This window comes from Cydia splendana, chromosome 8 (assembly GCF_910591565.1).
Source record: "Cydia splendana chromosome 8, ilCydSple1.2, whole genome shotgun sequence".
NCBI lineage: Eukaryota > Metazoa > Arthropoda > Insecta > Lepidoptera > Tortricidae > Cydia > Cydia splendana.
In genome coordinates this window covers 12,845,154-12,872,299 of record NC_085967.1, presented here as the reverse complement: position 1 = coordinate 12,872,299, position 27,146 = coordinate 12,845,154, and the positions used below count along the sequence as shown (strand labels likewise).

Here is a 27,146-nt window from a genome sequence, read left to right as displayed (position 1 = left end):
CGAGAGTTTCAATTGCAAGTGCCGCAAATACATAATTCGGTTTCAAGAATGCGTATTTGCGACACTTGGTAATTTGGGCGTCGTCTGCTGCCGTCCCCGGCCTCCTGGCAGAGCCCAGGACGTGGGATGGGGCCAGCGTATCAACACATGTTACATCCCACTGTGAAAATCAATACATATTGGACCGTCATAATTCATCTGTCAAATAAAATAACTTTGACATGTCAGAACTGTCATTTACCGAGTTGCACTCTACTTGTACTTGCACTAAATGCCAACCCAACAATCACTTTTGTTCAACTAAAGATTATTCAAACGGGCTCACAAATTATATCATTAAAGCTAAAATCTGATTGTCTGGCATAATCTTCATCGTAACATTAATTGAAGATGCACGGAAACTTATATGAGTCATCGTGCAGATGACCGTTGTGGCTTACTTTCTATATATTCGTAACTAAAATACTCAAAAATGTCTGAGGTAAAAGGGACGAAGGCCTTGGAATTATGGTGTAAACGCCTAATTAAGGATTGTCCTAATGTGCAGATTGATAATATGACTACATCATGGAGAAATGGCATCGCTTTCTGTGCATTAGTTCATCACTTCAGGCCTGACTTAATGTAAGTTATGTTACATTATTTTATATTTATAGTTTACTGAATACATATTACTAATTGAAGGTGCGTTTTTACAGAGATATATCAAGTTTAAAACCGGAAAACATTTATGAAAACAACCAGCAGGCATTTAGTATTGCAGAGAAACATCTGGGGATTCCCGCGCTGTTGGATCCTGAGGATATGGTGGAAAACGAAGTGCCAGACAGATTGTCTATTCTCACTTATTTGTCTCAGTTTTATCAGCGTCTTGGCCACACAGGTAAATTATTTATGAACATGACCATTTATGTTGCAGGTGCAGGTGTAAAATTGATAACAAACATGAATACAAATAAATGTTTCTTGTGTTTTTAAAAGTGACTTATGTTAAATTTATGGTGTGATATTGGTATACTTTATTTGCTTCAAACATGTTTTGACCTGATTCTAAAATGCGGACCTAATCCTCTTATTTCCTTAACTATTGAGAACAGGAAGGATACATCCCTGTTATTACGTACGTCACAAAAATTATAAATATCTATGCTAGGTACGTGAATCATATCTGTGCAAAACAAACAAGATTTAATGTTTATTATATTTTCAGTAAACACTAAAGCCTCCGAAAATGAATCGAAGACCCCAGAGCCTCCGTCAACCTCTACAGCAGCGGTGGGTACATTTTACAAATGAATGCTCTTACATATATTTTATCATGGTTTTGTTTGCCACACCTTGTATATTCTTTTGGGTCTATGACATTTATACTTTGTGAGCTGAGTGGTCCAAAATGAGATTTATATGTACATTTAAATTATTTCCCTGAATAATAATAACCTTTCTGGCATTACCCAAAGGCCAAAATTTTTCTATTTCTCAATTTATTAATTAGATTAGTTGGGATTATGTTAGTGTTAATAATGTTTGTGATAATTTAAGACAGTTTATGGTGTGAAAACAATATTATAGCCAGCACAATTACTTTTTATAATTGCACTTCCATTGCACATAGATTAGATTGGTTGTATAACCTACTTATTTATGACCATACATTTGGTGAAAGCAACAAAATGTATGCAAATGTATGTTTTACTTTCTATATAGGTATCTATCTATAATTTTTCTGTGTTGTGTTTGTTACAACAGTACAATTTGTGATGTTTTTCTCTAGTTCAAGTAGAATAGTAGTGTGTCATCAATAAATTTAAAAATTATTTAAGCTTAATAAGCCAATTCATTCCCTATGCATTAATATGATTTGGACCCTATTAAAATATGTGACGACACACTACTAATTTCTTGCATTCTATAATCTATTCTTATTTATTTTCACTTATAGGCACCATTCAAATTTGGAAAGACAGGTCTAGACAAATGTGCTGCATGCGGCCTGCCTGTTTACCTCGCACAGCGTCTCATGGTCTCACACAAGCTCTATCATAGGAGATGTTTCCGTTGCTCCAAGTGCTCAGGTCACTTGAACCCCAAGAATTTCCAAATTATCGAAGGATCTGAATTTTTTTGTGATAGTTGCAAAAATGAAAAGATAATGCCCGCATTTCTTAATAATAATGACCAAATAGGAATGTTAGCATTTCACGAAGACTTGTCTAAACCTAATGAGCTCGCCAGTGAGGAGCCTATTGTCCCAAAACATAAGACAAGGCCTCAGTCAATCTTAGGTGAGTATCTCTACAAAACTTTTCTTAACTACATCTTCTCTATACCTTCAGAACTGGCTTTGTTGTATGTCAAGTCTATGTTATTTATGTTGATTGTTGATTATTACATTAACTTTAATTGCAAGCATAGTTAACAATACTTTTCAATTTAAAAATGTAAATGATTAGTAAATTATTTTAAAAGTAGATAGCTATTTTAGATTTTGGCTTTGAAATGCACCTGTAACATTTTGCTCTTTTGTTTAGATTAATTTGATGCACTTTTTTAATCAAATCTGTAACTGAGATCAATACATATATGTACATTAGTGTTATTTTGTTAAATAGTTATTATAATGATTAATTTTGAACATAGGTTGTTCAACATCATAAACAAACTATATTTAAAATTAATTGAGTTACTATTTCCTGTAAGAGAATCTAATGTATGTATGTACCTACACTACAGTCAGCTAAACTGCTTAGTTTAACAACCCTGCATACAATACAAATATCTAATCATTTTCCTGACTATCCAATGGATATCAATTGATCTCATCTTTGATTTAATATTTCAACTTGCACTGAAATAGTACATAACAATGCAAGTGCGAAAAGTAGGAAATTCACAATGAGTGGCGATAAATTGAAACACGACCGAAGGGAGTTTAACCCGTGGAGCGCCCTACACAGACACGTGTGCTGGTAACTAGTGTAGAAGTTCCATACTACGGTAATTCTGAGGCGCTCCAGGGATTAAATCGACAGGAGTTGCGAATTACCCTTTCGCACGTGTATTGTACAACATTTTACAGTACATATGGCCCTTTAAATTTTTGTCATAGGCACGTATTGTCCTTAATCACGGCGATAAAGTGCTACCATATGTAATTACATATGTATTGTAAAAATGTGTATTAGTGGTATGAAACAATTTTACTTACCTATTTAACTATATGGTTTTAAGAAACCTGTGTCCCAAAACTTAGTGTAGATGTTTCATAAATACAACTGTAGCTTTCCCATATTAACTTGATGATGGTATTTTACATTATACTTATTACCTAATTGACCATTATTAACGATTAGTATAATAAGACTCATTTGCTTTTATTACAGAGAAAATAAGCATGTTCGAAAAGCAATCAGATAAAGAAGTTAGTCTAGAGGACAAGTTAGTGAATATGTCTTTATCTGACAACTTAAATAGTAAACTTACAGACAGTACACCTAGTGTTTTAAACACAAGCAAGTTACAATCTCAGGCAGCAGACAATATGGAGTCAGTAGTTGACAATGCCGGTGCTAAAGAAAATACCGAATCATTTAAACAAAATCCTGAAAAAGTTTACAAGAGCAATATAAATAAATTTAATTTCTTACAAACGCAACTCGCTGAAGATACTAATGGTGACAATCAGTATACTGTTGGCGATACTGAGATCCAACATGAAAAATTTAACGATTCGAAAGATGATAACGAAATCAGTGATTCTGGTTTTAAGGAAAAATTTGACTCAATTGAAAGTGTGCGTAAAGACGAGTATAATATAACTGATGATATTAGAATAGCGAAAACCCATTTTAACTCGCCGCCTGAAGCTGACTGTTCTCTAACAGAAACAAATGAATTTAGTATTATTGAGCCTCAGATATCGATTAGTGTACCCCCACGGAAGAAAAAAAACCTAACGCCGAGTGGAAAATCGACAGTTAAAAAAGCGGACAATGAGAAAAAAGTCGACACAAAACTTTATCCCGACCATTTAAACCCGTTTTCAGACGATGAAGAAGAGGTATGTAACAATATCAAATGTAACACAATATGAGTCACTATGATTCTATTGATCAATTCAGATGGTGCATTTGATTCGCGTGTACAAAAGTGTCTGGACAGAATTTTAACAAATGCCGGACCACGCACAGGGTGATCGAATATAATAAATTTTGTACCTTCATAAAAAATGCTTGGAAATCTAAGGTTTTTTTAAGAGGAATATTAAAGTTTGCCTTTATTTTACAGACCACAAAACTAAGTAGCGGTTTACAGAGAGCCTTTTCTTCTAAATTTACTAATATTCATCCTAGTTTTTTAATTAAATGCCAGTCACGTAAAGGTAAAGACGGACAAGCAGGCCTTAAGAATTCTAAAGTGACTGTGAATACTTTATATACATATATTCTTACTACACACTTATTATATCGTTATTCAAACATTTTAGGAGGAAGCCAGTAAAGAGACATCAAAGCCAGTGAGCACTAATCCTTTTGGCAGCAGCGACGAGGAGGACGACGATGTGCCGCCGATCCATCCTCCGAGACTGCCCACTGAACAAACCTCTACTCCCACGTATGTATCATAATTGACGATTTGTGAATCTTATTGCTATGCGATAAAGCCTATTATTGGTCAAAGTTTGCTGCTGTAAAGCCATGTATTCATGGTAAAGATTTGTTGAAGCGTTGACCAATCCATCCTCCAAGGCTGCCCACTGAACAAACCTCTAGAAACTCCCACGTATGTATGATAATTGACGATTTATGAACCTTATTGCTATTAAATAAGGTTTATCGCTTAACAAAGTGTGTCGCTGTTAAGTTTCGCATTCATAATAAATACGTCGTGCAACACAAGACATGACGAGCAAAGCAAGTTGCTGAAAACAACAAAATAAATAAATAATAATAAATAAATATTAGGGGACATCTTACACAGATCAAACCTAGCCCCAAACTAAGCAAAGCTTGTACTATGGGTACTAGGCGACGATATACATACTTGTATAGATAAATACATACTTATATACATAGAAAACAACCATGACTCAGGAACAAATATTAGTGTTCATCACACAAATAAATGCCCTTACTGGGATTCGAACCCAGGACCATCGGCTTAGCAGACAGGGTCACTATCCACTAGACCAGACCAGAAAAAGTAGGTACCTACCTACGCATTGCCATTACGCATTTTGTTAGCAACTCGGCAACAAAAATTCAACTCTGCAATACAACTATTTCGAAAGCAGTAAACTATCGACGTATTTGGTAGCAACCCTAGCAACATCGTTTGTTTTATGGACAAAGATGCCCAAACGACACAGCTCTTTTATACCAGAGTCATCAGTCAGTAACATTTCTTTAAAAAGGCATAAGTGTAAGCACACAGTATAAAAAAAGTTTAGAGTTCCTGAATAAAATGTTGTTTATTACAGGAAACGCCTGATAGCCGCCAACCCCTTTTGGTCTGACGGTGAGGAACCCTCGTCCGATGATGAACCTCACAATGGAAGGTAGATATCATTCACAAAATTATAATTATGGCGAGCATTATTATAATTAAAGCAGTGCAAACTATTGTATCTTAAGTTTTGGCGTTGCAGTGCGCCATAAGTTTTGTGGTAGCTGGTCAATTGGATTTTCACAACAGCATTTGACAATCTAATTTCCGCATAATTAATGGCGCCGTACAAAGCCATCTTTGTTATATATTTGTATGTCGTTCCATAATTCGGGACCATAGGGTCCTTTGGGAGGAGTGCGTGGGGCCGACGCCCACAGCGCAGAGGCCCTTTAAGACAAATTATGTAATCTAAAAGCAGGGCGTGGCGGATACTATCCCGAGCGCACAATACGATACATCCGGAGCTGGTCCCCGCCAACTGCATAGACTATTAGTGCAGTATTACGACTGCGATGGGAACTAAGGTCATGGGTTATTGTTTTGTATGTTGGATGGACTGGATAATGGGCTGTGGGAGAAGACTAGAGGACACCTGCCGTGGCAATCAATCTCCGAATTGCGAAATTGTGACTCGCTAACTCATTGAGTGGGCTCCACAATGGCCGCTTGACAATAGGGCAACACTTTTTGCATTAGGTGTACATCCCAGTGCAGTTTTATCGCACCCTTACATTCCTCTTCAGTAAAATATGTTACCTATAGATCGTATTCACACTTCCGTCGCAACCGAACGCGGCGTCAGTGTGATAACAGCTTAGTAAATGTGTAGTAAACGTCAGGTAACCATGAATGGGGCAATAAACGCTTTAAAATTGATTTTCACACTGAAACTTGTCTTCAATATTTCAGTACAAACATGTACAAGTCGTCATTGACCACAAGCACGCCGAACCTGCCTAGCGGGCGCCGGAAGAAAGTGAAGGCGCCGCCGCCGCCGCCAGTTCTCAAAGTCACCGAGGTCCCCGCCACGTCCATGGACGATGTTGCGAGCATATCTTCACTCAGCTCTTACACGTCCACCGTACATTCTGACCAAGTAAGGCATTTGTTTTTATTTTAAGATGAAGAGTGACTGCGGTTAAAAGACGTAGATAAGGTCTTTTGGCCATGTTTCACCTACGTGTAATTACAAGTCGTTGAAGAAAGCGAAAGTGAAAGCGCCGCCGCCAGTTCTCAATGTTACCGAGGTCCCCACCACGCCACCACGTCCATGGAAGATGTCGCGAGCATATCCTCGCTAAGCTGCTAAACGTCCACCGTACATTCTGAACACGGCAATAGTACATTATTGTCGAGGCTCGGAAGTAGCAACTTGCAGGCTGAGGATTCGTTTTAAACGGACGACCTTGGGAGTCCGTTTAATTGAATCCGAAGCCAGCAAGTAGCCTTCCGGCCGAGTCATATATAGTGCTTTTCTCAAAAATGGTGCAAGAAATATAAATATCATAGAAATATTTTACAAAAGAAACGTTCTTACGTATATATTTTCACAGAAAAAAGTAGAAACAATTGAAAAAATTAGCTTTGCCACCTTTTTATTTTTTTTAATAAAAAAATAGAAGTGTATTTTTCTGCCGAAAATACGTCAACCTATTTGAGACAGCTAAATAGTCGCGGTACTAATCATCTGTTTGGCTGTTTAATGGGCCTGTGCCTTCATTTGATATGGCCATTTCAACTTTTAAAAAGTTTGGAACTCGACAAATAATGGAATTTGTATGCAACATTGCAGTCCCAAAATCGAGACTGCAATGTTTTTAACTTTTTAATTTTTGACTGACCATAAACTACGCGCTTCGCGACCTATTTTTTAAACGGCAAAGTCGACTTTGCCGTCCATTTTTGAGAAAAAATACTTATAACTCCTTCGTATTCAGTGGCGGGTTTGCCCTAAGGCCCTGTAGGCCCGGGCCTAGAGCGGCAAGATATTAGGGGCGGCAGCAAGACGGTAGTCTATATATGGGTGCTGAGAAAGGGACTATTACAGGGCCTGGGGCCTAGGGCGGCCAACACTGCAAATCCGTCACTGTTCGTATTACGTTTGCAAATGACCAGTTTGATGATGCGTCTTTTCGATAATTAGCTTCAACTGGATTGATTTTATATGTGACCACCGGGTTCAATTTTTATCGCCTGTCAATATGCCCGTCATTTTCGCACTTACATACTTGTTAGAACGTGACAGGCATAGTGACAAGCGATAAAAATGAGACCGTGCTACCGCCTCAAGTGCCAATTTTATTCGTTTATAAATTCGTCTCATTTATTGCCTACCCAAATTCGACTACCTGTAGTATCTTGTTTTGTTGCAGAAATCATATGGCATGTCGACTCCAAGGCTAAAAAAGAAACGTATAGCGCCAACACCGCCCGACAGCATGTCCATCTCCGGCTGTGGTTCTATGGAGAAAGGCGACGACCACTCCGACATAAGGAACAACTCTGATGGTAAGTATCATTACAGCAGTGGCACCTTTTCTATACTGGAACCGCATGATCACAGAGGACCATTTTATTTAGTTATTTATTTATTGATCAAATAAGTAACACAGCATTACATATAAACCAAGGCATTGTGAAACTACAAAATAAAGAAAAGACAAAGAAAAACCATACACATAAAAATGAACCTAACTAAACATTAGATTTGGGCGATGACGTAACAGCGTGGCTCCGTTGCGTCGTCTGACTCGGCGTAGGGTTCGGCAGGTTGCCCCGGAACCGCCGAAACACCACACCCTTCGGCCAGAAGTCTGTGCTTGCGATGGTGTCCTTCAGCGGCCGCGGCCGGCGGCCATATTATCACCCCTGTGACCAGTAGTTGTTGTTGTCCTAAGGCACCACAGACAGGCCTCCGTCACACGCTCAAGGCCACGCGCTATATGCCTACCGCTCGTCGTATCGTCGACGATACAACCGACAGAGGGCCGCCGAACGCCCGCCTGAACGCTCGCACCGCACGTTTCCCGCGCTTACGCTTCGAAATGCCGAAACCACGTAATTATTGTGCAGTAAATGGGTGTAAAAGTCAAAAAACAAAGGAAAAAGCCTATAATAAAGATTCATCTTTTTATGGCGGGCTGCAGGTCCCACCTGAAACGTTTAATAATTATATTGAAGGGTTAGAAAAAGTATTTTTAAATAATTTAGACGACGTAATAATTAACCGGCCTGGTAGCACCGTATTACTAATTTTAAAAACCGTTGATTTTCCGTTGCTTTGCTCCTGAGTATTTATTAAAATTATTTACGCGATTTAGGATATTTACAACTATAAAATTTAATAACAGAGAATTCCGAGAAGGGACAAAATTATAAATCATTATATAAAACTAAAACATATTTGATTGACTAATAAAAAATATGGTTGATCCGCAACATTCGTTTTATTACAATAATCATCATAGGTAGATGCCTACAACCCTAGCGCATTCTTACGATGACGCGTTAGCACGTGACTCGCACGGCGGGCAACACAGTCTCGACTCTTTGTGCGCGTACTTATGGTACATTTCTTCTTGTCCTGAGCAGCAGGTATTATTATTAAGGTTTTGTAGGCTATTATAGCGTAGGTATTTTCGCTTTTCTTTGGGAATGAAGTATCTGTTACGTAGTAACTATTTATTAATCTGTGCCACAGAGCTACAGAGGGCCTAACTTCAGCGACCCTTCTGTGACCAGTTAAGGAGTTTACCCCCCATTCAAAATTGTATCATGCTATCAAATCTATCAATACAAGCAAATATGCGAATGCGATAGATAGCAGCTATAGAGATAGCAGCGCACAGGTTGTTGCGCAAAATAAGGATAAGCGTTAACACAGTAGTTAGGCATGGCGGGTACATCTCATACTTCTACAAGTAATATTCAAAATAAGATTGTTCAATTTATATTTTCTGCACAAGCTTTTGTAACTATTAATTATGTACATCAATATGATTAATTTAAAATACATGATTTTATCTTTTGCTTCGGAGCAATAGATTTAGATACCTAAGTAGTACTTTTTAAAATTAAAAACCTGAAAAATATTTAGAATAAATATTTAAAAAAAATAGAATAAATATTTTTAAGAAATATCTAGAATAAAGAATCTAGGTAAAGAATATTTTATATTTTTCATTTTCATTTTATTTTATTAAATCAAATTGAACTTTTTAAATTTTAATCATTCAAAGCTAAACTGTTTTAGCCTGATTTTTAAATAGTACGAGGTGCGGTCTAAAAGTTTTCGGCCTGACATAGAAAATAAGAGCATACATTTACAAAACTATTTTTATTATTCGATATATTTCCCTTCTATTTCAACACACTTTTTAAATCTGTAAATTAGATTTTCTATACACTTGTAAAAGTACTCTGAAAGTTTGTCCTCAAAATGGGCGTAAACCGCATGGGTCACTTGACCATCTGAAGAAAATCATCTTCCCCTTAAGTCTGCCTTAAGTTTCCAAAACAAATAGTAGTCACTAGGGACCAGGTCGTGACTATACGGTGGGTGGCGAATTTCCTCAAAGCCACACTTTGCAACAGCAGCCTTGGTAATTAAAGCAGTGTGAATGGGCGCATCGTAGTAGAGAAGGCGCACACCTCTGCTAAGTTTTCCCCGAAGTGTGTGCTTGGTCACCTCTCGTAACTGTTGTTTAAGGGTAGCGTAGGAGCTGCCAGTCACCGTGGTATTACTTTCTTTTATGTCCATCAACAGTATTCCTTGACAATCCCAGAACATGGTAGCCATGGTCTTTTTAGTGGATTGCGTTACCTTCGCCTTCCGAGGCCGCTGTTCACCATGACGACGCCACTCCTTCGATTCTCTTTTATAGAGGGAATCATAGTACAAAACCATTGTTTCGTCCCCAGTAACAATTGACTCCAGACAACTCTTTCCTTGTTTTTTATAGGCATCCAAAACTTCCTGAGAGCACGGTTTTCGTTCACTTCGCTGTAAGCTTGAAAAAAAGTTTCCATTTCCTGTTGTTCTAATCGCCGTGAAATAAAAACCGCAAACATAGAAACCCAAAATCTATATCCAAAAGAACACGATAAATGACTATTAAAATGACATATTTTTTTTTAAACGGCCAAACCATTCCAGCCAGAAATATTTGGACCGCACCTCGTATTAAATTTAACTTATAAACTAAGTTCGTAAGACTTAGTGCCATAGTTTAAAAACCATAACTCCCTAGGGAATATACCTACTCCCGCTAAACCTACGTGAAATACCACGCTTTATGAGATGAGCAAACGTGATGAAAAAGATACAATTCAGACTTTGTGCTATAACCTTTTTTGCAGATACCTGCGTTAATCCTAATTGAGTATAATGTTTTGTCAAGATAATACACAAAAAGCGATAAGTGGCGATGATAACTTTGGTAATTAATTGCTTATGATTAAGATACGATCACATTCGATTCACACAATAAATGATAGGTAAAGTAGGTAAAGATTTCGTGATGTATCAACATTATTGCTTCTATTCTTGTGTGTTCTTTTTATTATTGTGTGATGAGCACAGATACTTGTTCCTGAGTCACAGTTTTCTATGTATTTAAGTATTTGTATATTATATATATCGTTGTCTGAGTACCCACAACACAAGCCTTCTTGAGCTTACCGTGGGACTTAGTCAATTTGTGTAAGAATGTCCCTATGATATGATATTTATCTATTACTAGCTTTTGCCCGCGGCTTCGCACGCGCAGGAGAGTTTTTTTAATAATCTATGTACTTTAATGGTTTTAGGTATTTTGAATGTAAACAAACCGTTTAAGATGATAATTATTTTAAAAACGATGTTTGTGTACTGTTCAATTATTAGAAGGTATTTGTAATCTTATAATTTTGTAGCTCAAAAAATTTACTTTAAGGGATTGAATTCTCAAAAGTCTGGATCACGTGTGGCTGTAAATCAGCGTGTATGTTACAACCGTCTATGCTATCTTCGTAATTAGCATTCCCCACCAGGGGCCATAGTTCACGTCGGCTACGTTATATTTTAATTTTGATCCCATATTTGTAATTTTTATAATTAGCGTCCCACAAAACCATGGAAATGATACCCATATTGATATTTTGAAATTTCAACCCCATTGCACCCCCACCAGGGGGATGATTGTTCACTTCGGCTACGTTAATTTTAATTTTGATGCCATTTTTGTTATTAGCGGCTCAAAATACTATGAAAACGACACCCATATTGATATTTTGAGATATCAACCCTATTGGGGACTTTTCCCCCTCTTAGGGGTTCAATTTTCAAAAAACCTGAAACACGTGTTTACTCATTTATCTTAAGGAATACTCCTGTGAAATTTGGAATAAAATAGTCTAACTAATCTTGTTTCCCCATACAAACTTTGGACCCCCATTTCACTCCTTTAGGGGATGAATTTTGAAAAATCCTTTCTTAGTGCACCCCTAGACCTTATAAGGAATCTAGTTGCCAAATTTGGACTTTCTAGTCCCAGCGGTTTGGGCTGTGCGTTGATTTAAGTCAGTCAGTCAGTCAGTCAGTCAGTCAGGTCTTTCACGTTTATATATTTAGATTATTCTTGAGTCAATTCATTCTTTTTACTGATAAACCACTTGTAATATGCACTCTGTCGAGGTAAATCCCCTCGAACAGGAAAAGGAATCTCTAAGCTTAAGTGCATGTTGATATGTACCTACACGTCTCACTGAACAATGCAGGCGTATGTGAAGTCCCCAACCCGCTTTGACCCAGTGTGGGGACTGTAGCCCAATCCATCTCGTCCAATATAAGTGGAGGTACTTACTACTTAGGCTGGCGCGATTAAAGTCTTGGCTTTGAAAACACCGGCACGCCATTTTGCTCTGTCCTGCGCGGACGTATATAGACTAAATTATCAATATTACCATTAAAATTATTCAAGGTTATTTAATGCAGTTACTCCGCTATAGGTCCATCCATATATTTATACTAACGCGATTGACCTTTCAAAAGTCAACCAATGGTATTTTTTTATATAAATATATATGTATAATACTTATCTGACTGTGGCTGCTTAAAGATGTAGAACTTTCAATTAGACTAGTAGGTGTTTTAGTATTAGGACCACATTTAGGCATAGCCATTGTCCAGCAGAGAAACATGTTAATTGGTTAGTGATGATTTATAACTACGACATTAGGCCACATTAAATCTTATGGCCATGTTATAAACACTGGAATAATATAGAAGATTACTTATATTATACTATTATTTGTTTGACAGGTGGACGTCGTCTGAAAGGCCCAGCGCCGGGCCTTCCGCTGCCGGAGCGGCGCGAAGTGAAAATGCAGATGACACCCGAAGAGCTGCAGGTGCAACTCGACATGCTGGAGACACAGCAGCTGGGCCTGGAGCGGCAGGGCGTGCTCATCGAGCAGATGATCCGGGACAAGTGCGAAGGTTGGTTCAGTACTGGTGCGAGGTGAAGATACAGATGTCTGGAGAGCTGCAGGTGCAACTCGACATGCTGGAGACACAGCAGCTGGGCCTGGAGCGGCAGGGCGTGCTCATCGAGCAGATGATCCGGGACAAGTGCGAAGGTTGGTTCAGTACTGGTGCGAGGTGAAGATACTGATGTCTGGAGAGCTGCAGGTGCAACTCGACATGCTGGAGACACAGCAGCTGGGCCTGGAGCGGCAGGGCGTGCTCATCGAGCAGATGATCCGGGACAAGTGCGAAGGTTGGTAGTACTGGTGCGAGGTGAAGATACTGATGTCTGGAGAGCTGCAGGGGCAACTCGACATGCTGGAGACACAGCAGCTGGGCCTGGAGCGGCAGGGCGTGCTCATCGAGCAGATGATCCGGGACAAGTGCGAAGGTTGGTTTAGTACTGGTGGGAAGTGAAGATACAGATGTCTGGAGAGCTGCAGGTGCAACTCGACATGCTGAAGACACAGCAGCTGGGCCTGGAGCGGCAGGGCGTGCTCATCGAGCAGATGATCCGGGACAAGTGCGAAGGTTGGTTCAGTACTGGTGCGAGGTGAAGATACTGATGTCTGGAGAGCTGCAGGTGCAACTCGACATGCTGGAGACACAGCAGCTGGGCCTGGAGCGGCAGGGCGTGCTCATCGAGCAGATGATCCGGGACAAGTGCGAAGGTTGGTTCAGTACTGGTGCGAGGTGAAGATACAGATGTCTGGAGAGCTGCAGGTGCAACTCGACATGCTGGAGACACAGCAGCTGGGCCTGGAGCGGCAGGGCATGCTCATCGAGCAGATGATCCGGGACAAGTGCGAAGGTTGGTTCAGTACTGGTGCGAGCTGAAGATACTGATGTCTGGAGAGCTGCAGGTGCAACTCGACATGCTGGAGACACAGCAGCTGGACCTGGAGCGGCAGGGCGTGCTCATCGAGCAGATGATCCGGGACAAGTGCGAAGGTTGGTAGTACTGGTGCGAGGTGAAGATACTGATGTCTGGAGAGCTGCAGGTGCAACTCGACATGCTGGAGACACAGCAGCTGGGCCTGGAGCGGCAGGGCGTGCTCATCGAGCAGATGATCCGGGACAAGTGCGAAGGTTGGTTCAGTACTGGTGCGAGGTGAAGATACTGATGTCTGCAGAGCTGCAGGTGCAACTTGACATGCTGGAGATACAGCAGCTGGGCCTGGAGCGGCAGGGCGTGCTCATCGAGCAGATGATCCGGGACAAGTGCGAACGTTGGTTCAGTACTGGTGCGAGGTGAAGATACTCATGTCTGGAGAGCTGCAGGTGCAACTCGACATGCTGGAGACACAGCAGCTGGGCCTGGAGCGGCAGGGCGTGCTCATCGAGCAGATGATCCGGGACAAGTGCGAAGGTTGGTTCAGTACCTACTGGTGCGAGGTGAAGATACTGATGTCTGGAGAGCTGCAGGTGCAACTCGACATGCTGGAGACACAGCAGCTGGGCCTGAAGCGGCAGGGCGTGCTCATCGAGCAGATGATCCGGGACAAGTGCGAAGGTAGGTGGTGTAGTGGTGGTGCCTACCGCCGCGCCAGGTCATAATGCAGATTTTTCAAGATTTACATACACGCTAGGGAAAATACATTCTACATACCTATTCACCTATAGGAATTACATATTGTTCAGTGTCAAAAGGTTGCAAAAAAGCTGTGATATACGTAAATCGTTATCTTGGTTTACATAATTAATAATATTAATATCTCAAATTTTAACATGACAAGTACTTACTTAATTATTTGTTACCTAATTAGATTAGAGACGAACTAAGTAATAAATCGATTATGTTATTAGGTTTTATAGTGAATACATAATGAATGCAAATGTAATTAAATTACTGAGGTCGAAAGTTATACTTTATCATCAACACATGGTAATTAATTTTTGCTGATCTAATAATTGATACTTGAGTGTATTGATTGTTTTTACACGTGTTAACTCAAACGTGGCAGTTTTTTGTTTATTGGGTCGATCAACTATTTCTTGTTGTTATTCTGTCCCATCAGCCAGGAGACAACAGTAGCATAGTTTCTTAGAAGAGCTGCGGTACCATGTTCTACAAACGTGCTTAGTAGATGTCCCATTATGGAAAGGCCTTATAACTACCAAAAAAATCAAGTTCTGTTCATTTAAATACGAAATAACTAGTATTTTAAGAGTGACCCAGGAGACCGTAACCATGGCATCTAGTGACAAGAAAAAGTTGTTTCACCCTATTTATCGAATGATGTCGGTCCATAGGAGAGGATGCAGTGCCAGCGCCGCAGGAGGAGGTGGAGGACCTCGTCATTCAGCTCTGCGAGCTGGTCAACGAGAAGAACGATCTGTTCAGGAAACAAACGGAGCTCATGTACATGTGAGTAATTTAACATTACTAACGCAAAGCAAAAAATAGTAACGCAAATTACTCAAAGAACAAGACATTACCGGGAAAGGCGGAAAACTGAAAAACAAACGAGTAATGTCTATGGTTATGTATTTTTTTAAAGCCGTTACACACTACCGCACCGCACCAGGGTCGTGGTGCTGTAGGGTATAAGTGTGTTACGGGCCTTAGAAGTCCACCTTCCAATAGTGATGATACCAAAATAAGTATTTTTTATTATGTTGGTAGCAATGAACTTAGTACAAATTTGATTTTTAAGTGAAAACTTCTTTAGCGGCGCTGGGCACTTTTTGAGGTGGGGAAAAAATGATAAACTCGAGACAGCGTAACGCGATCACGTGACCGTAAAGTTTAGATGGCCACTCATTTAAATGGCATTTAAATCAATAAAGAAAAACTCAATGACATTACATGAAAAAGGTTCTAATCTTGTACGGGTTGAAAAACGAGGATCTCACAGTTACATTCTAACTTTATATCACTCAAATATAATTCAATAAAGCTGCATCTTGATGAAATCGCTAATAAAAGTGAACTCTAGTACTGGTAAATAAAACTCAAAATATCATGACCAAATATATATAGATGCGAGGTCTGCAAGGTAACTTTACAATTTCTATTCGAATTTTAAACAATTAACGCTACAAATTTGAATTTCGAATTTTAAACAAGCTCACTGACCAGCAATTTCGGAACTAAAGTTTTTCAATAGAAAGGAGGATGGGTCAATTATACAATACAATACAACACAATACAAATACTCTCTATTGCACACCTCAATAAAAGAAGACAATACAAAATAAAACAGAAATGCAAGCAGAGGTAAACAACAGGCGGTCTTATCGCTAAAAAGCGATCTCTTCCAGACAACCTTTGGGTAGCGCATACATAATTATACATAGTGCTGCAGACATTTTGGACTAGTCATTGAGTTTTCACTTCTGTCGGCACTCCCGGAGTGCAACCCGTTGTTTGTTTGTCACGTTGGTAGCAATGTATCGGTATATGGCACCTGCTACTCCGCACTAGCTTACCCTGTCGTAATGTCTCTAAAACGACACAAGTGCTTTTTTGGGCAATATACTATAGACTTTTATTAGGAGTATTAATAATGTATGCCCTTATATGTTCGTTCGTGACTATGTAAATGACAGATAAAAGTACACGAGTAGAAAAAATACTTAACTATAGTCCATAATCTGCCATGTGATTCGGTCAAATTGTGTTTTTTGAAAAACAAATTAAAGCCAGCATTCAATGAATGTTTTATGATACCTATGGTGCTTTACGCACACTAGTGTCCCATCCCCTCTCCCTGACGCATGAAATATGTCCCGGTTGACAGTTTTTTTAATGTTTGAAAAAAGTATACTCGGCAACTTAATCCTCAGAATTGGCGCAAGCCCTAGTTCTTTCCCACCCCAGAGGAAAACTAAAGTAGGTTTTATTGGGTAATCCATTTTCCTCACAATGTTTTGATTCTTCGAAAATCGATTGGTAAAAACCAAATGATATAGATAAGCTCCGATTCTGAGAAATTCCATTTGTACGAGCCGGGCTTAATACGGGAAAACACATACTAGAAACAAGCGTGATCTCGTTACTTGTGTTTTCCCAAATCACATTTCAATTTCATTTTCAAAAAGATCGGACTTACTACACAGCTAAAATGCCATCATTTTATTGTCTTCATCAGTACTTCACAAAATGGTACTTTTCGGGAGGAAATTCACGTGTTAAAGAGAGGACGCTTACCAAGAGGAATTTCGTACAACGACCCGCTTGTTCCTATCTCTATTGCAAGCGTATAATAATATTGCGTACCACTCGCTCAGTGTCATTGACCGCCGTCATGATGGGCGGGAGTGGCGGGACAGCATTATTTGCCTATTTCATTATAATCATGTAGGCATTACAACTATGTAACAAACTAATAATTTAATTATATCAAACCCTACTTATATGAAACCGCGGGGCCCTGGGGCTCTGAGGCTCGGCGCCTGATTGGTGAACTGGGAAGGCGTCTACGGGAGAGGGGCTGCGACCCCCGCTCTGGATCGTATCCGGTTCAACAGATCTCAATTGCAGTGCAGCCAGGGAATGCTGCAGGCATTATGGGGACTTTTGAGCCGGGCACGAAGCAGGGCGGAGGCGCATCTTAGATGTTTAGGTTATTAACCTTTTAACCGCCAGCAATTTTTGATCGAGCGTGCTCGTGTCGCCACCGACAGTAATTGTACCACGCAGAGTAAGGTTGGCATAGTTACGGGAGTTATAAATGTGCTGTAAAAACCAAATCAGATCTTTGTCTTATTTATCAGACTGTGGCGAAATGAGCTGGATATGTAATGTCTTATATATCAGACTCTGGCGGTTAAAGGGTTAATAGGGATGTACCGACTAGTCGGGAAAGCCGACTATCCGGCCACATTTGTAGTCGGCGACTAGTCGGCAAAAATGGCCGATTAGTCGGCACTTTATTAGTGAAAGAAAAATATAAAAAAAAAGAAATGAACAGTCAATATTTACCATATGGTTTATGTTTATTTTACTAAAATACCTATTCAGGGTGCATACGAAAACTTTTGTTCATATAATTGACCGTTTGATCGTTATCATATGTTGGTGGACTGGTGTTTTCCTCTACAGGCCGATCTCAACTGATTCTCCTGTAATTTCATGTGCAAGTTCTATAGTTATTTTTTTTTTTTTTTCAGTTTTTGTTTTTTTATAGTGGAGCCATGAGGAACGATTAATGTTATTGCAAAATTTAGAGACAGTCAGGGCACGTTGCTCGTAAAGACGCTGACCATAGGGGATAGGTTCTTCACTGACGACTACGTACGGGAATTCAGCCTTGGAAATACCTCCTACAAGCTGTACTGACGGTCTGCTCAGGATCGCAAAATAAAAGAACTAAAGACAGAAATTGAACAAGGATTCTTGTGATAGGTCTTTGAACGGGACTCTCTCTGGTCGCATAACAACTTTTGTCATATTTTTAATTGTCATAACACTTTATGTATAAAATTGTAAGTCATAAAAATCTTTAGTCAGAATTATCCTGAGCGTAACTGGGTTTTTGTCATAAATTACTTATGTCATAATTTTTGTACTCATTAATTTAATTCGCATAAAATTTTAAGTCATCTGCTTGATATCCATAATTGTTTTTCGTTCGAAGTATTGCAGTATTAATATAGTCATAAAAAATTAAGTCATATATTTAGTGGTCATAAAAGAAACTAATCATAATAGGTAGGTTAGGTTCGTTAGGTTGCTTTAGATGCCCGAAGGGCAAACTACGCAGAAATACGCTCACGCGGGGCTCCGTCGAATTAAGTGTTTGGACGGAGATTAGGGAAAAGGTTTTTTTCGAGGAGTTGTTGAGCTAGGCTAAAATTAGTTTCTTAAATTATTTATGTAAGCCATTATGGTTGAAAATTATTATGCTACAAAACGTTATACGTAAAAACCTTATAAATATCGATAAATATGCTTTTAGCTGGTATGACATTTGATTCATTATAATCAAAACCTATATGCACAAAAAATGTATGACAACTGCTGAGTATGTCATCAAATATTATGGCTAAAAATGTATGACACAATATAATATGACTTTTCATTTGTATGCGCAATGATGATTATGACACAAGTTGTTATGCGCATCAAAGATATGACCTAAACTTGTATGCAACCCAATATGGACCCTCTTTGAACCTGTAGAGAATACCTTTTAGCCAAGCTAAATTATGATGAATAGCTCAACCAAAGGATCAAAACTATTGTTTTTCACCTGAACTTGTATGAAACTAATGATCTGACCGACTAGCCGACTAGTCGGCCGACTAATCGGCCATTCGAGCGCCGATTAGTCGGCTAGTCGGCCAACTCAATAGTCGGTACATCACTAGTTATTAATATTTTTAAATATTATGTTATTCTTTATTTATCTTAGGTCTTAGATTAGGGTTTTATAATATTAATATAAAAGTAAAATATAAAAACACTTGCAAAACAATAAAAAATACATATAAACACATTATAAAAAACCTAACCTAGGGTGCCGCCGGCAGCGGGGCAAGGGCAATATGTTATTTATTATTAACGTTTGTTTGTACAATATTATATATTCTAATTTGTATTTCAGTCGGCGACAGCAGCGGTTGGAGCAGGAGCAAGCCGATATCGAACACGAAATCAGGGTGATTCAGTCGCGACCCGCGGTTAATCGCATCGATGCAGATAAGGTAACAACAACAATGCTAATTAATATATTATCGGACGATCACAATCCGGAAACGTCGACGTGGACGTGCCACGGACGTGACGTTGTCAATCAATGCCATTGTATACAGTATGTAAATGAACGAAAAGCAATTACTCAAATCCTGATTTAAACTTTCACGATTTTTACGCCCCCATTGGGAAAATAACAGACCGTGCAGGAGCTAAATACTATTATTAGTATTTAATTCCTGCAACTACCTCATAACATTCTCTATTCCTTGCTATCCTTACTCTGTAAATTTCCTTTTCTCAAAAATGGACGGCAAAGTCGACTTTGCCGTTTAAAAAATAGGTTGCGAAGCGCGTAGTTTATGGTCAGTCAAAAATTAAAAAGTTAAAAACATTGCAGTCTCGATTTTGGGACTGCAATGTTGCATACAAATTCCATTATTTGTCGAGTTCCAAACTTTTTAAAAGTTGAAATGGCCATATCAAATGAGGGCACAGGCCCATTAAACAGCCAAACAGATTATTAGTACCGCGACTATTTAGCTGTCTCAAATAGGTTGGCGTATTTTCGGCAGAAAAATACACTTTTATTTTTTATTAAAAATTAAAAAGGCGGCAAAGCTAATTTTTTCAAATGTTTCTACTTTTTTCTGTGAAAATATATACGTAAGAAAGTTGCTTTTGTAAAATATTTCTATGATATTTATATTTCTTGCACCATTTTTGAGAAAAGCACTATATATGACTCGGCTGGAAGGCTACTTGCTGGCTTCGGATTCAATTAAACGGACTCCCAAGGTCGTCCGTTTAAAACGAATCCTCAGCCTGCAAGTAGCTACTTCCGAGCCTCAATCAATCAATCAATCAATCAATCATTTATTTATTTCTTTGAATGTGGTACATTAAAGATGTAATAACAGAATTTTGTTCAGCACATCCTGCCTGAATAGGCATAGAAATAGTGAGTCTTACCTAAACTGCATGCAAGTAATGATTATGTACATTAAAATTTAACATTAAATTATAAGTAATATCAAAAATATCAATCATAGAAGTCACAAGTAAACATTAATTTCATTCATTATAAGTAATATCAAAAATATAAATCATAGAAGTCACAAGTAAACATTAATTTCATTCAATAAAAGTATACAAATAATTAATAATTCAGGTAGTCAAATAATTGGTTCTACGTCAAATAATAATATAATAATAGTCAAGCCTAGTTTAACTCGTTAAGGAGCTTCTAGGAACTCTTTTATTGAGTAAAAACATTTATCGATCAAATAGGTAGTGAACAGCTTCTTAAATCGATGAACCGGGAGATTTCTCATATGTATCGGTATTTTATTAAATATTCTTGGTGCCATTCCAAAGAAACTATTTCGCATTAATGCCGTTTTCATAGGCTGAATGTATAACTGTCCCTCATATTGAGGGCGTATTGGCTGATTACGTCTCTCTGATACACTTGTAAACAAATGTGGATTTCGTTTTACGAATAGAGCTACTTCGAGTATATATAATGAAGGCAGTGTTAGAAGTTTTAGGGATTTGAATAAGGGAATACAACTATCTCTTACGTCTACACCGCAGATAGCTCTTATGCATCTCTTTTGGGCTATAAAAGCGGCCTCGCGATTTACAGAGTTTCCCCAAAAGATGATGCCGTATCTAATTTTTGATACTACTAGTCCGTGATATGCTACTAGAACTGTATCACGATTGGCTATTTTAGACAGTCTGTTAATAGCGTAGGCCGATTTGCTCAAGTACTTACATAAGTCATCTATGTGATTTTTCCAAGTTAACTGATAATCTATTAATAAGCCTAGAAATTTTGTAACAGCTACATTCTCTATTGTTGTACCTTCGTAGTTAACATTGATATTACTATTACTTGATTGTGCTGATGTCCGCTGATGAAAATGCATTACATTTGTCTTATCCAAGTTAATTATTAAATTATTATTGTTAAGCCATGTTATTATATTATTCAATTCTGTATTTATGTCATGTTCATAGTTTCTTAAATCATTACAGCGTATAATTGATGTACTATCGTCCGCAAATAAAACAATTGGATAATTGACATTCTTCGGCAAATCATTAATATAGACTAGAAACAATAATGGTCCAAGTACACTTCCCTGAGGAACCCCATGTTGTGTAATGTGTTCTCCAGAGGTATAACTACATTGTTTCTTGGTTGCATTACATATTCTGGATATCTCGGTATATTGTGTCCTATCTTTTAAATAAGACGATATAAGATTCGATGCGTTGCCCCTTACACCATACATACTAAGTTTGTCTAAGAGTCGATCATGGCAAACATAATCGAAAGCCTTAGACATGTCGGTATAAATCGCACAAATCGGGTTTCTTCTGTCAATACTCTCCATCACAACCTTAAGCATGTCATGTATTGCTAAATTAATAGAAACATTTTTTCTAAAGCCTTTCTGCTCGTAACATAGTATGTTAAAATTTGTTAAGTAAGAGTACAGACGTTGATAAATAATTTTCTCAAAAAGTTTTGAAAATATGGGGATAAGAGCAATTGGCCGATAGTTGTTTAAGCTTTCCTTATCTCCTTTTTTATGTAACGGCTTTATAACAGTTTTTTTTAAACCATCAGGATATATTCCTGTAGATAAAGTGAGATTAATTATATGGCACAAATGTGTGTCTATGATACTACTGGCAAACTTAATAACAACCGTGGATATATCATCATAACCCACGCTGTTTGTATTTTTGAGGGAACTTATTGTTGATTTTATTTCTTGTGGTGTTGTGGGCGCTAGAAAAATGGAATGTGAATTGCTACGTATTTTATTGTCATTCCCGTTATTTTGTGTCGTACTTGGGATGCTTCTTTCAATAAAGTGATTATTAAACGCTTCCGCGATATGGACTGGATCTGTTAATATCTCATTTCCTTTTTTTATTGATTGTATAAATTGCTTAGGGTATTGAGCTTTTTGAGCGTTTATTACTCGCCATGTTGCTTTTGTTCTGTTCGTGGCAGTATTTATTGCATAGTTATTTTGTGCCTTCTGCGTTAACTTGACTATCTTTTTGTATAATTTTGAATAATTATTAAGTAAGGCTTTGTATTGCGGAGTAGGAAATCGTCTATATTGCCATAATAGTTGTCTCTGTCTCTTACAACAAATTCGCACACCCTTTGATATCCACCTAGTTTTTGCATTACATCTAATAGTCACACTTTTTTTTGGAAAACAAAGCTCATATAGTAAGCGAAAATCTTCTATAAAACTATTATACGCAACATTCGGATTATCTGTACTGTAGATGTCGGCGAATGAAAGCGATTTTATATAAGAATTAAATTTAGCCAAATTTTCGTTTGAGTAATCCCGTTTCTCAATGCGATACGTATAAATTCTATTCGCTCTCCTCGCCGGAATCGTCAGCACTTGGGCAGTGTGGTCTGATAGTCCAAAGTCGAATACTTCGCTTTGACACGTTTTTACATTGTGGATAAAATTATCTAAACAAGTATTACTACTCGGCCTTGTTGGCTCACATATTTCTAGTTTCAATTTATAGCTAAGCCAGAAATTTTCGAATTCTAATGACATGTTATTTTTTTTTAATATATCGATGTTAAAGTCGCCACAGATTATTATATTTTTACTAGAATCATTACAAATTTTTTTCAGAACCTTATACATCACTTCATAAAAGTCCTTTAAATTGCTATGTATGGGCGTACGATAAACACATACTATAACAGTCTTATATATAGGCAGCTCTATAGCACAGCACTCTACTATATTTGAAAGTGAATAATTTTCGATCTCGGGTAACACCTTATATTTTAAGTCAGATCTCACTAATATACAAGATCCTCCGCGCCTCTGGTTCTTTCTTGAATAGCATGCAGCCATCTGGTAGTTTGGTAGAGTGAGCAGGTCTTCATGGCCTTCGATAATGAAGTGTTCAGTTATGCAGACGACGCCTATATCTATATTGTTTATTTTCAGTTCATTTAAATGCACCGTTAGCGAGTCCGTTTTGTTAAGTAGTCCAGCTATATTTTGATGTAATATTTCAATTTTGCTGTCGAAAAAATGTTTTATTATTTGTGACGGTTGACTTAGAAGTCGTATTGGTTTCATCACTGCATACTAGGGCACTGTCCGATGCTCGCGAGTTCTCCGAGTTCTGTTCAGATGTAGTGTCCATCACCGTAGATGTAGAGTTTTGCTCTCGTTCGCTTGACAGGTTCTGCGCGCTACGCTCGCTCTGTGTGTTTAGAGCTACCGATGAAATATGCACGTTTGTACTTTTGGCTGCGTCTTGTGTATTCTGCTTGTTTGATGTCGGACAATGTTCTTTTCCATTGATGTACAACTTATTATTTCGCATTACTGCATGTTTGCCCTCGTGCCTAGCAGTTTTTTGGCACTCTCGTAAATAATAACGTCTCGACAATAATGTACTATTCCCTTTCGTCCTTGATCGTGCCGCGGCCCTTTCGGCCACGACACCAACCTCTTCACACCAAAAGCAGTCGCTGGTCACTGTGTCGACCAAACTGTTTAACTACTTTTAAAAAAAACGATTTTTGCTCATTATTATTTACTAAAACGGGACTTAATCGCGTATTAAGTTGTCCCCGTGGTCTCGGAGAAGAAGCTCTTTATCCCTCCAACTTTATTACTTATACGCGATTAAGTCCCGTTTTAGTAAATAATAATGGAACCTCATGGAATTTTTAGTCATCTTTTTGTTTTTTTTTTTCGGCTCTACACAGCACAATCGAGATTTGAACCCACAATTCTTGACCGCCACACACTTATTAAAGATTAATGTCTTACCCCCTTATTCATATAACGTCTACTAAAGTTGACAAGCCTATAATAATCGTTTGTCTCTTTCCGACGTATTGGTATGATGGAAAGGGACAAACGATTATTATCGGCTTGTCAACTTTAATAGACGTTCATGAATAAAGGGGGTATATGTTTATTTTCACCTCAGCAGCTCGAACAAGGGTACTTTGCTTCTTAAAAACAGTGAGCAAAATGCGATTTTGCTCACTGAGTCATTTTGTCTCACTCAGTGAGCAAAATCGCATTTTGCTCACTGAGTGATACAAAATGACATTCAAGTTACCTTTATAGTCAAATGTCATTTCAACATGCGGGGTCTAATACAAGTTCGATATACTTGGGTTCTATTATCTCTGTCCCTCTAGGTATGTTCTCACTGCTTAGGGTGAAAAATATTTGTGTACTACACGAGATCAAAGTTATTTACATCTCGTGCGCTTTTGAATCCCTTACTACGCTCAAGATTCTAAATTAGATTCTATTATAGAATCTTTCGCTTGCACGGGACTCAAAATAAGCACTCGAAGAAATATCAAACTTTGATCTCTTGTTGTACAAATAACTATTTTGTGTCAAACCTGGTACGCCGTGTGAACATGGAATGAAAGAAAAATTAAACATTCACTCAAGTAAACATTCAGTCGAGTGAACCGTCTGATATCACCTTAGGGCCACTTGCACCAATCCTGGGTTAGCCACTAACTCGGAGTTAGCCGTTAACCCAGGATTCAATTGTACCAGTAACTCCGCTGGTTTAACCGGTTAACCCCGAGGTAGCGCCACTTGCACCAACGCACTAACCGTTAACCCAGTGTCAAATTGTACTGGACACCATTGTAACTCCAGGTTTAACCGGTTAACCCCGGGTTAGTGAATGGTGCAAAAGGCCCTTAGTGGCTAACACTGGCTAGTGCAAGTGGCCCCTGAATGAAATATAGGTTTAAAGAACTTTAGAATATAACGTGATATAACCTGAATATAACAATTTCCCGACAGGCCCGTGAAGAGCAGTTGGTGTCGCGGCTGGTGCAGATCGTGCGCATGCGCGACGAACTGGTGCAACAGATCGACGCCGAGCGCCGCCGCGAGCGCCAGGAGGACCTGGCCATCGCCTGCTCCATCGCCACCAAGCGGGGTAATGTCACACTGACAGGAACAGAGGGCCTACCGCGAAAAACTAAAAGAGAAAGATGCCCGCAATTTGCGAACTTCGGTGTTCGCGGTAGGCTTTCGACTCCAGGGTATTTCAACTATACAAACCTGAGCTCGGACCAATTAGTGCCTAGTTGCTTTTCGGTGAAGGAAAATATCGTGAGGAAACCTGCATACTCGTACGGCGAAAAGATACAATGATGTGCTTGTGCCTTGTGCTTTGCCAATCTACTAATATATAATTATGATTATGACAATGTTGCCACTGGCTACTGGCTAGTTATTATGTTTAATACGGACGGATGTGGGAAATATTTATAATTATACAATTAATAATTAAAAATTAAATTCTTAATTTAGATTTAGCCCCAGTACTAAGAAAGCCAAGTCTTTACCAACCAACAGACTAGCGGTAGACTGTATAGTACGTTCTTTAATTGTGTACAACTATATTTTTCAGCTCAAAGGAACAGCGACTCCAACAGCTCATCAATGAAATCGGCGGAGGTTGTCCCGACGCCCAAGAAAAACAAAGTAAAGGACAAAGTTAAAAAGCAATTCAAGAAAGCAAAGCACACTCTTATTTCAAAGAAAAAAGATGATTCAGACAAAAAAGAGGGAAAACCCGAAAAAGAAAAGAAATCGAAACAATAACATGTATACTAAACGTGATTAAGTGTAAAAAAAATAGCAAGAGGAAAATCCAAACAATACTTGGAACAATTATAGTGGTCAATAAACGAAAAGACTTGATACTCGTAACAATGATCAATTATCGTCGTATTTTATTATAGGTGTATTGGTACACAACATGTATAATCTACTTTCGCAAAGTTAATAGTGTAGACTTGGTCTGTTCAGAAGAAAAAATAAATGGCAACTAGCAAAAATATTCAAATATACCGGGTGCGGCCTGTAATACGAGCAAAAAATTAAACTGTAGGCTGTACTCCTCATACTGACCAACATTTGTCCAGCTACTTTTGAAAATAACTTGTGGTTTGATTTTTAATACACTTTAAAGTTAAAGACGCAATGTATTGCGAATTTTGTTATGTTTAAGGCGTGACAAGCAACGTCAATCACAAATGATATGGCATGGCGATGGCGTCCATGGAAGATAATATTTATTTTGTATGAAAAATAGGATGTCTAAATACTTCATAATTTTTAAAAGTTGTTGAACAAAAGTGTCACCGTTTGAGGAGTACAATCTATTTTTAATTATTTGCTCGTGTTACAGGCCACACCCCGTATATTATGTAAAATACCCAAATTTAGTAAATAGCACTGTGATTAGTACTTACGTATTGGTTAACTAACGGAGACTAACAAACTAGTATTAATAACTCGCTACTTATTATTACTTCTTATATTTAATAATGGACACAATTTCGTACCGTTCGTACGTATCACATTATTTGTATTTATGTTCATGGCCTTCGCTATAAGCGACGCTGTTTTTATGTCCATGTAAAATGCTTTACATTATTATTATTTTTCATATTTTGATGCTGTTTTTTTTATTAAAGCA

General features: G+C 38.3%; 1 protein-coding gene across 1 annotated transcript; it reads left to right on the top strand.

The window, feature by feature from the left end:
• Positions 1 to 253: 253 nt before the first annotated feature.
• LOC134793177 (MICAL-like protein 1) lies at positions 254 to 26,501 on the top strand. Its single transcript, XM_063764765.1, has 14 exons — positions 254 to 624; positions 699 to 883; positions 1,211 to 1,275; positions 1,943 to 2,285; positions 3,384 to 4,060; positions 4,487 to 4,614; positions 5,480 to 5,557; positions 6,358 to 6,544; positions 7,821 to 7,956; positions 12,749 to 12,925; positions 15,206 to 15,320; positions 19,504 to 19,603; positions 25,457 to 25,595; positions 26,073 to 26,501. The coding sequence occupies exons 1-14, from the start codon at positions 473 to 475 to the stop codon at positions 26,264 to 26,266; spliced, it is 2,676 nt and encodes an 891-aa protein (XP_063620835.1). The 5' UTR covers positions 254 to 472; the 3' UTR covers positions 26,267 to 26,501.
• Positions 26,502 to 27,146: the final 645 nt, after the last annotated feature.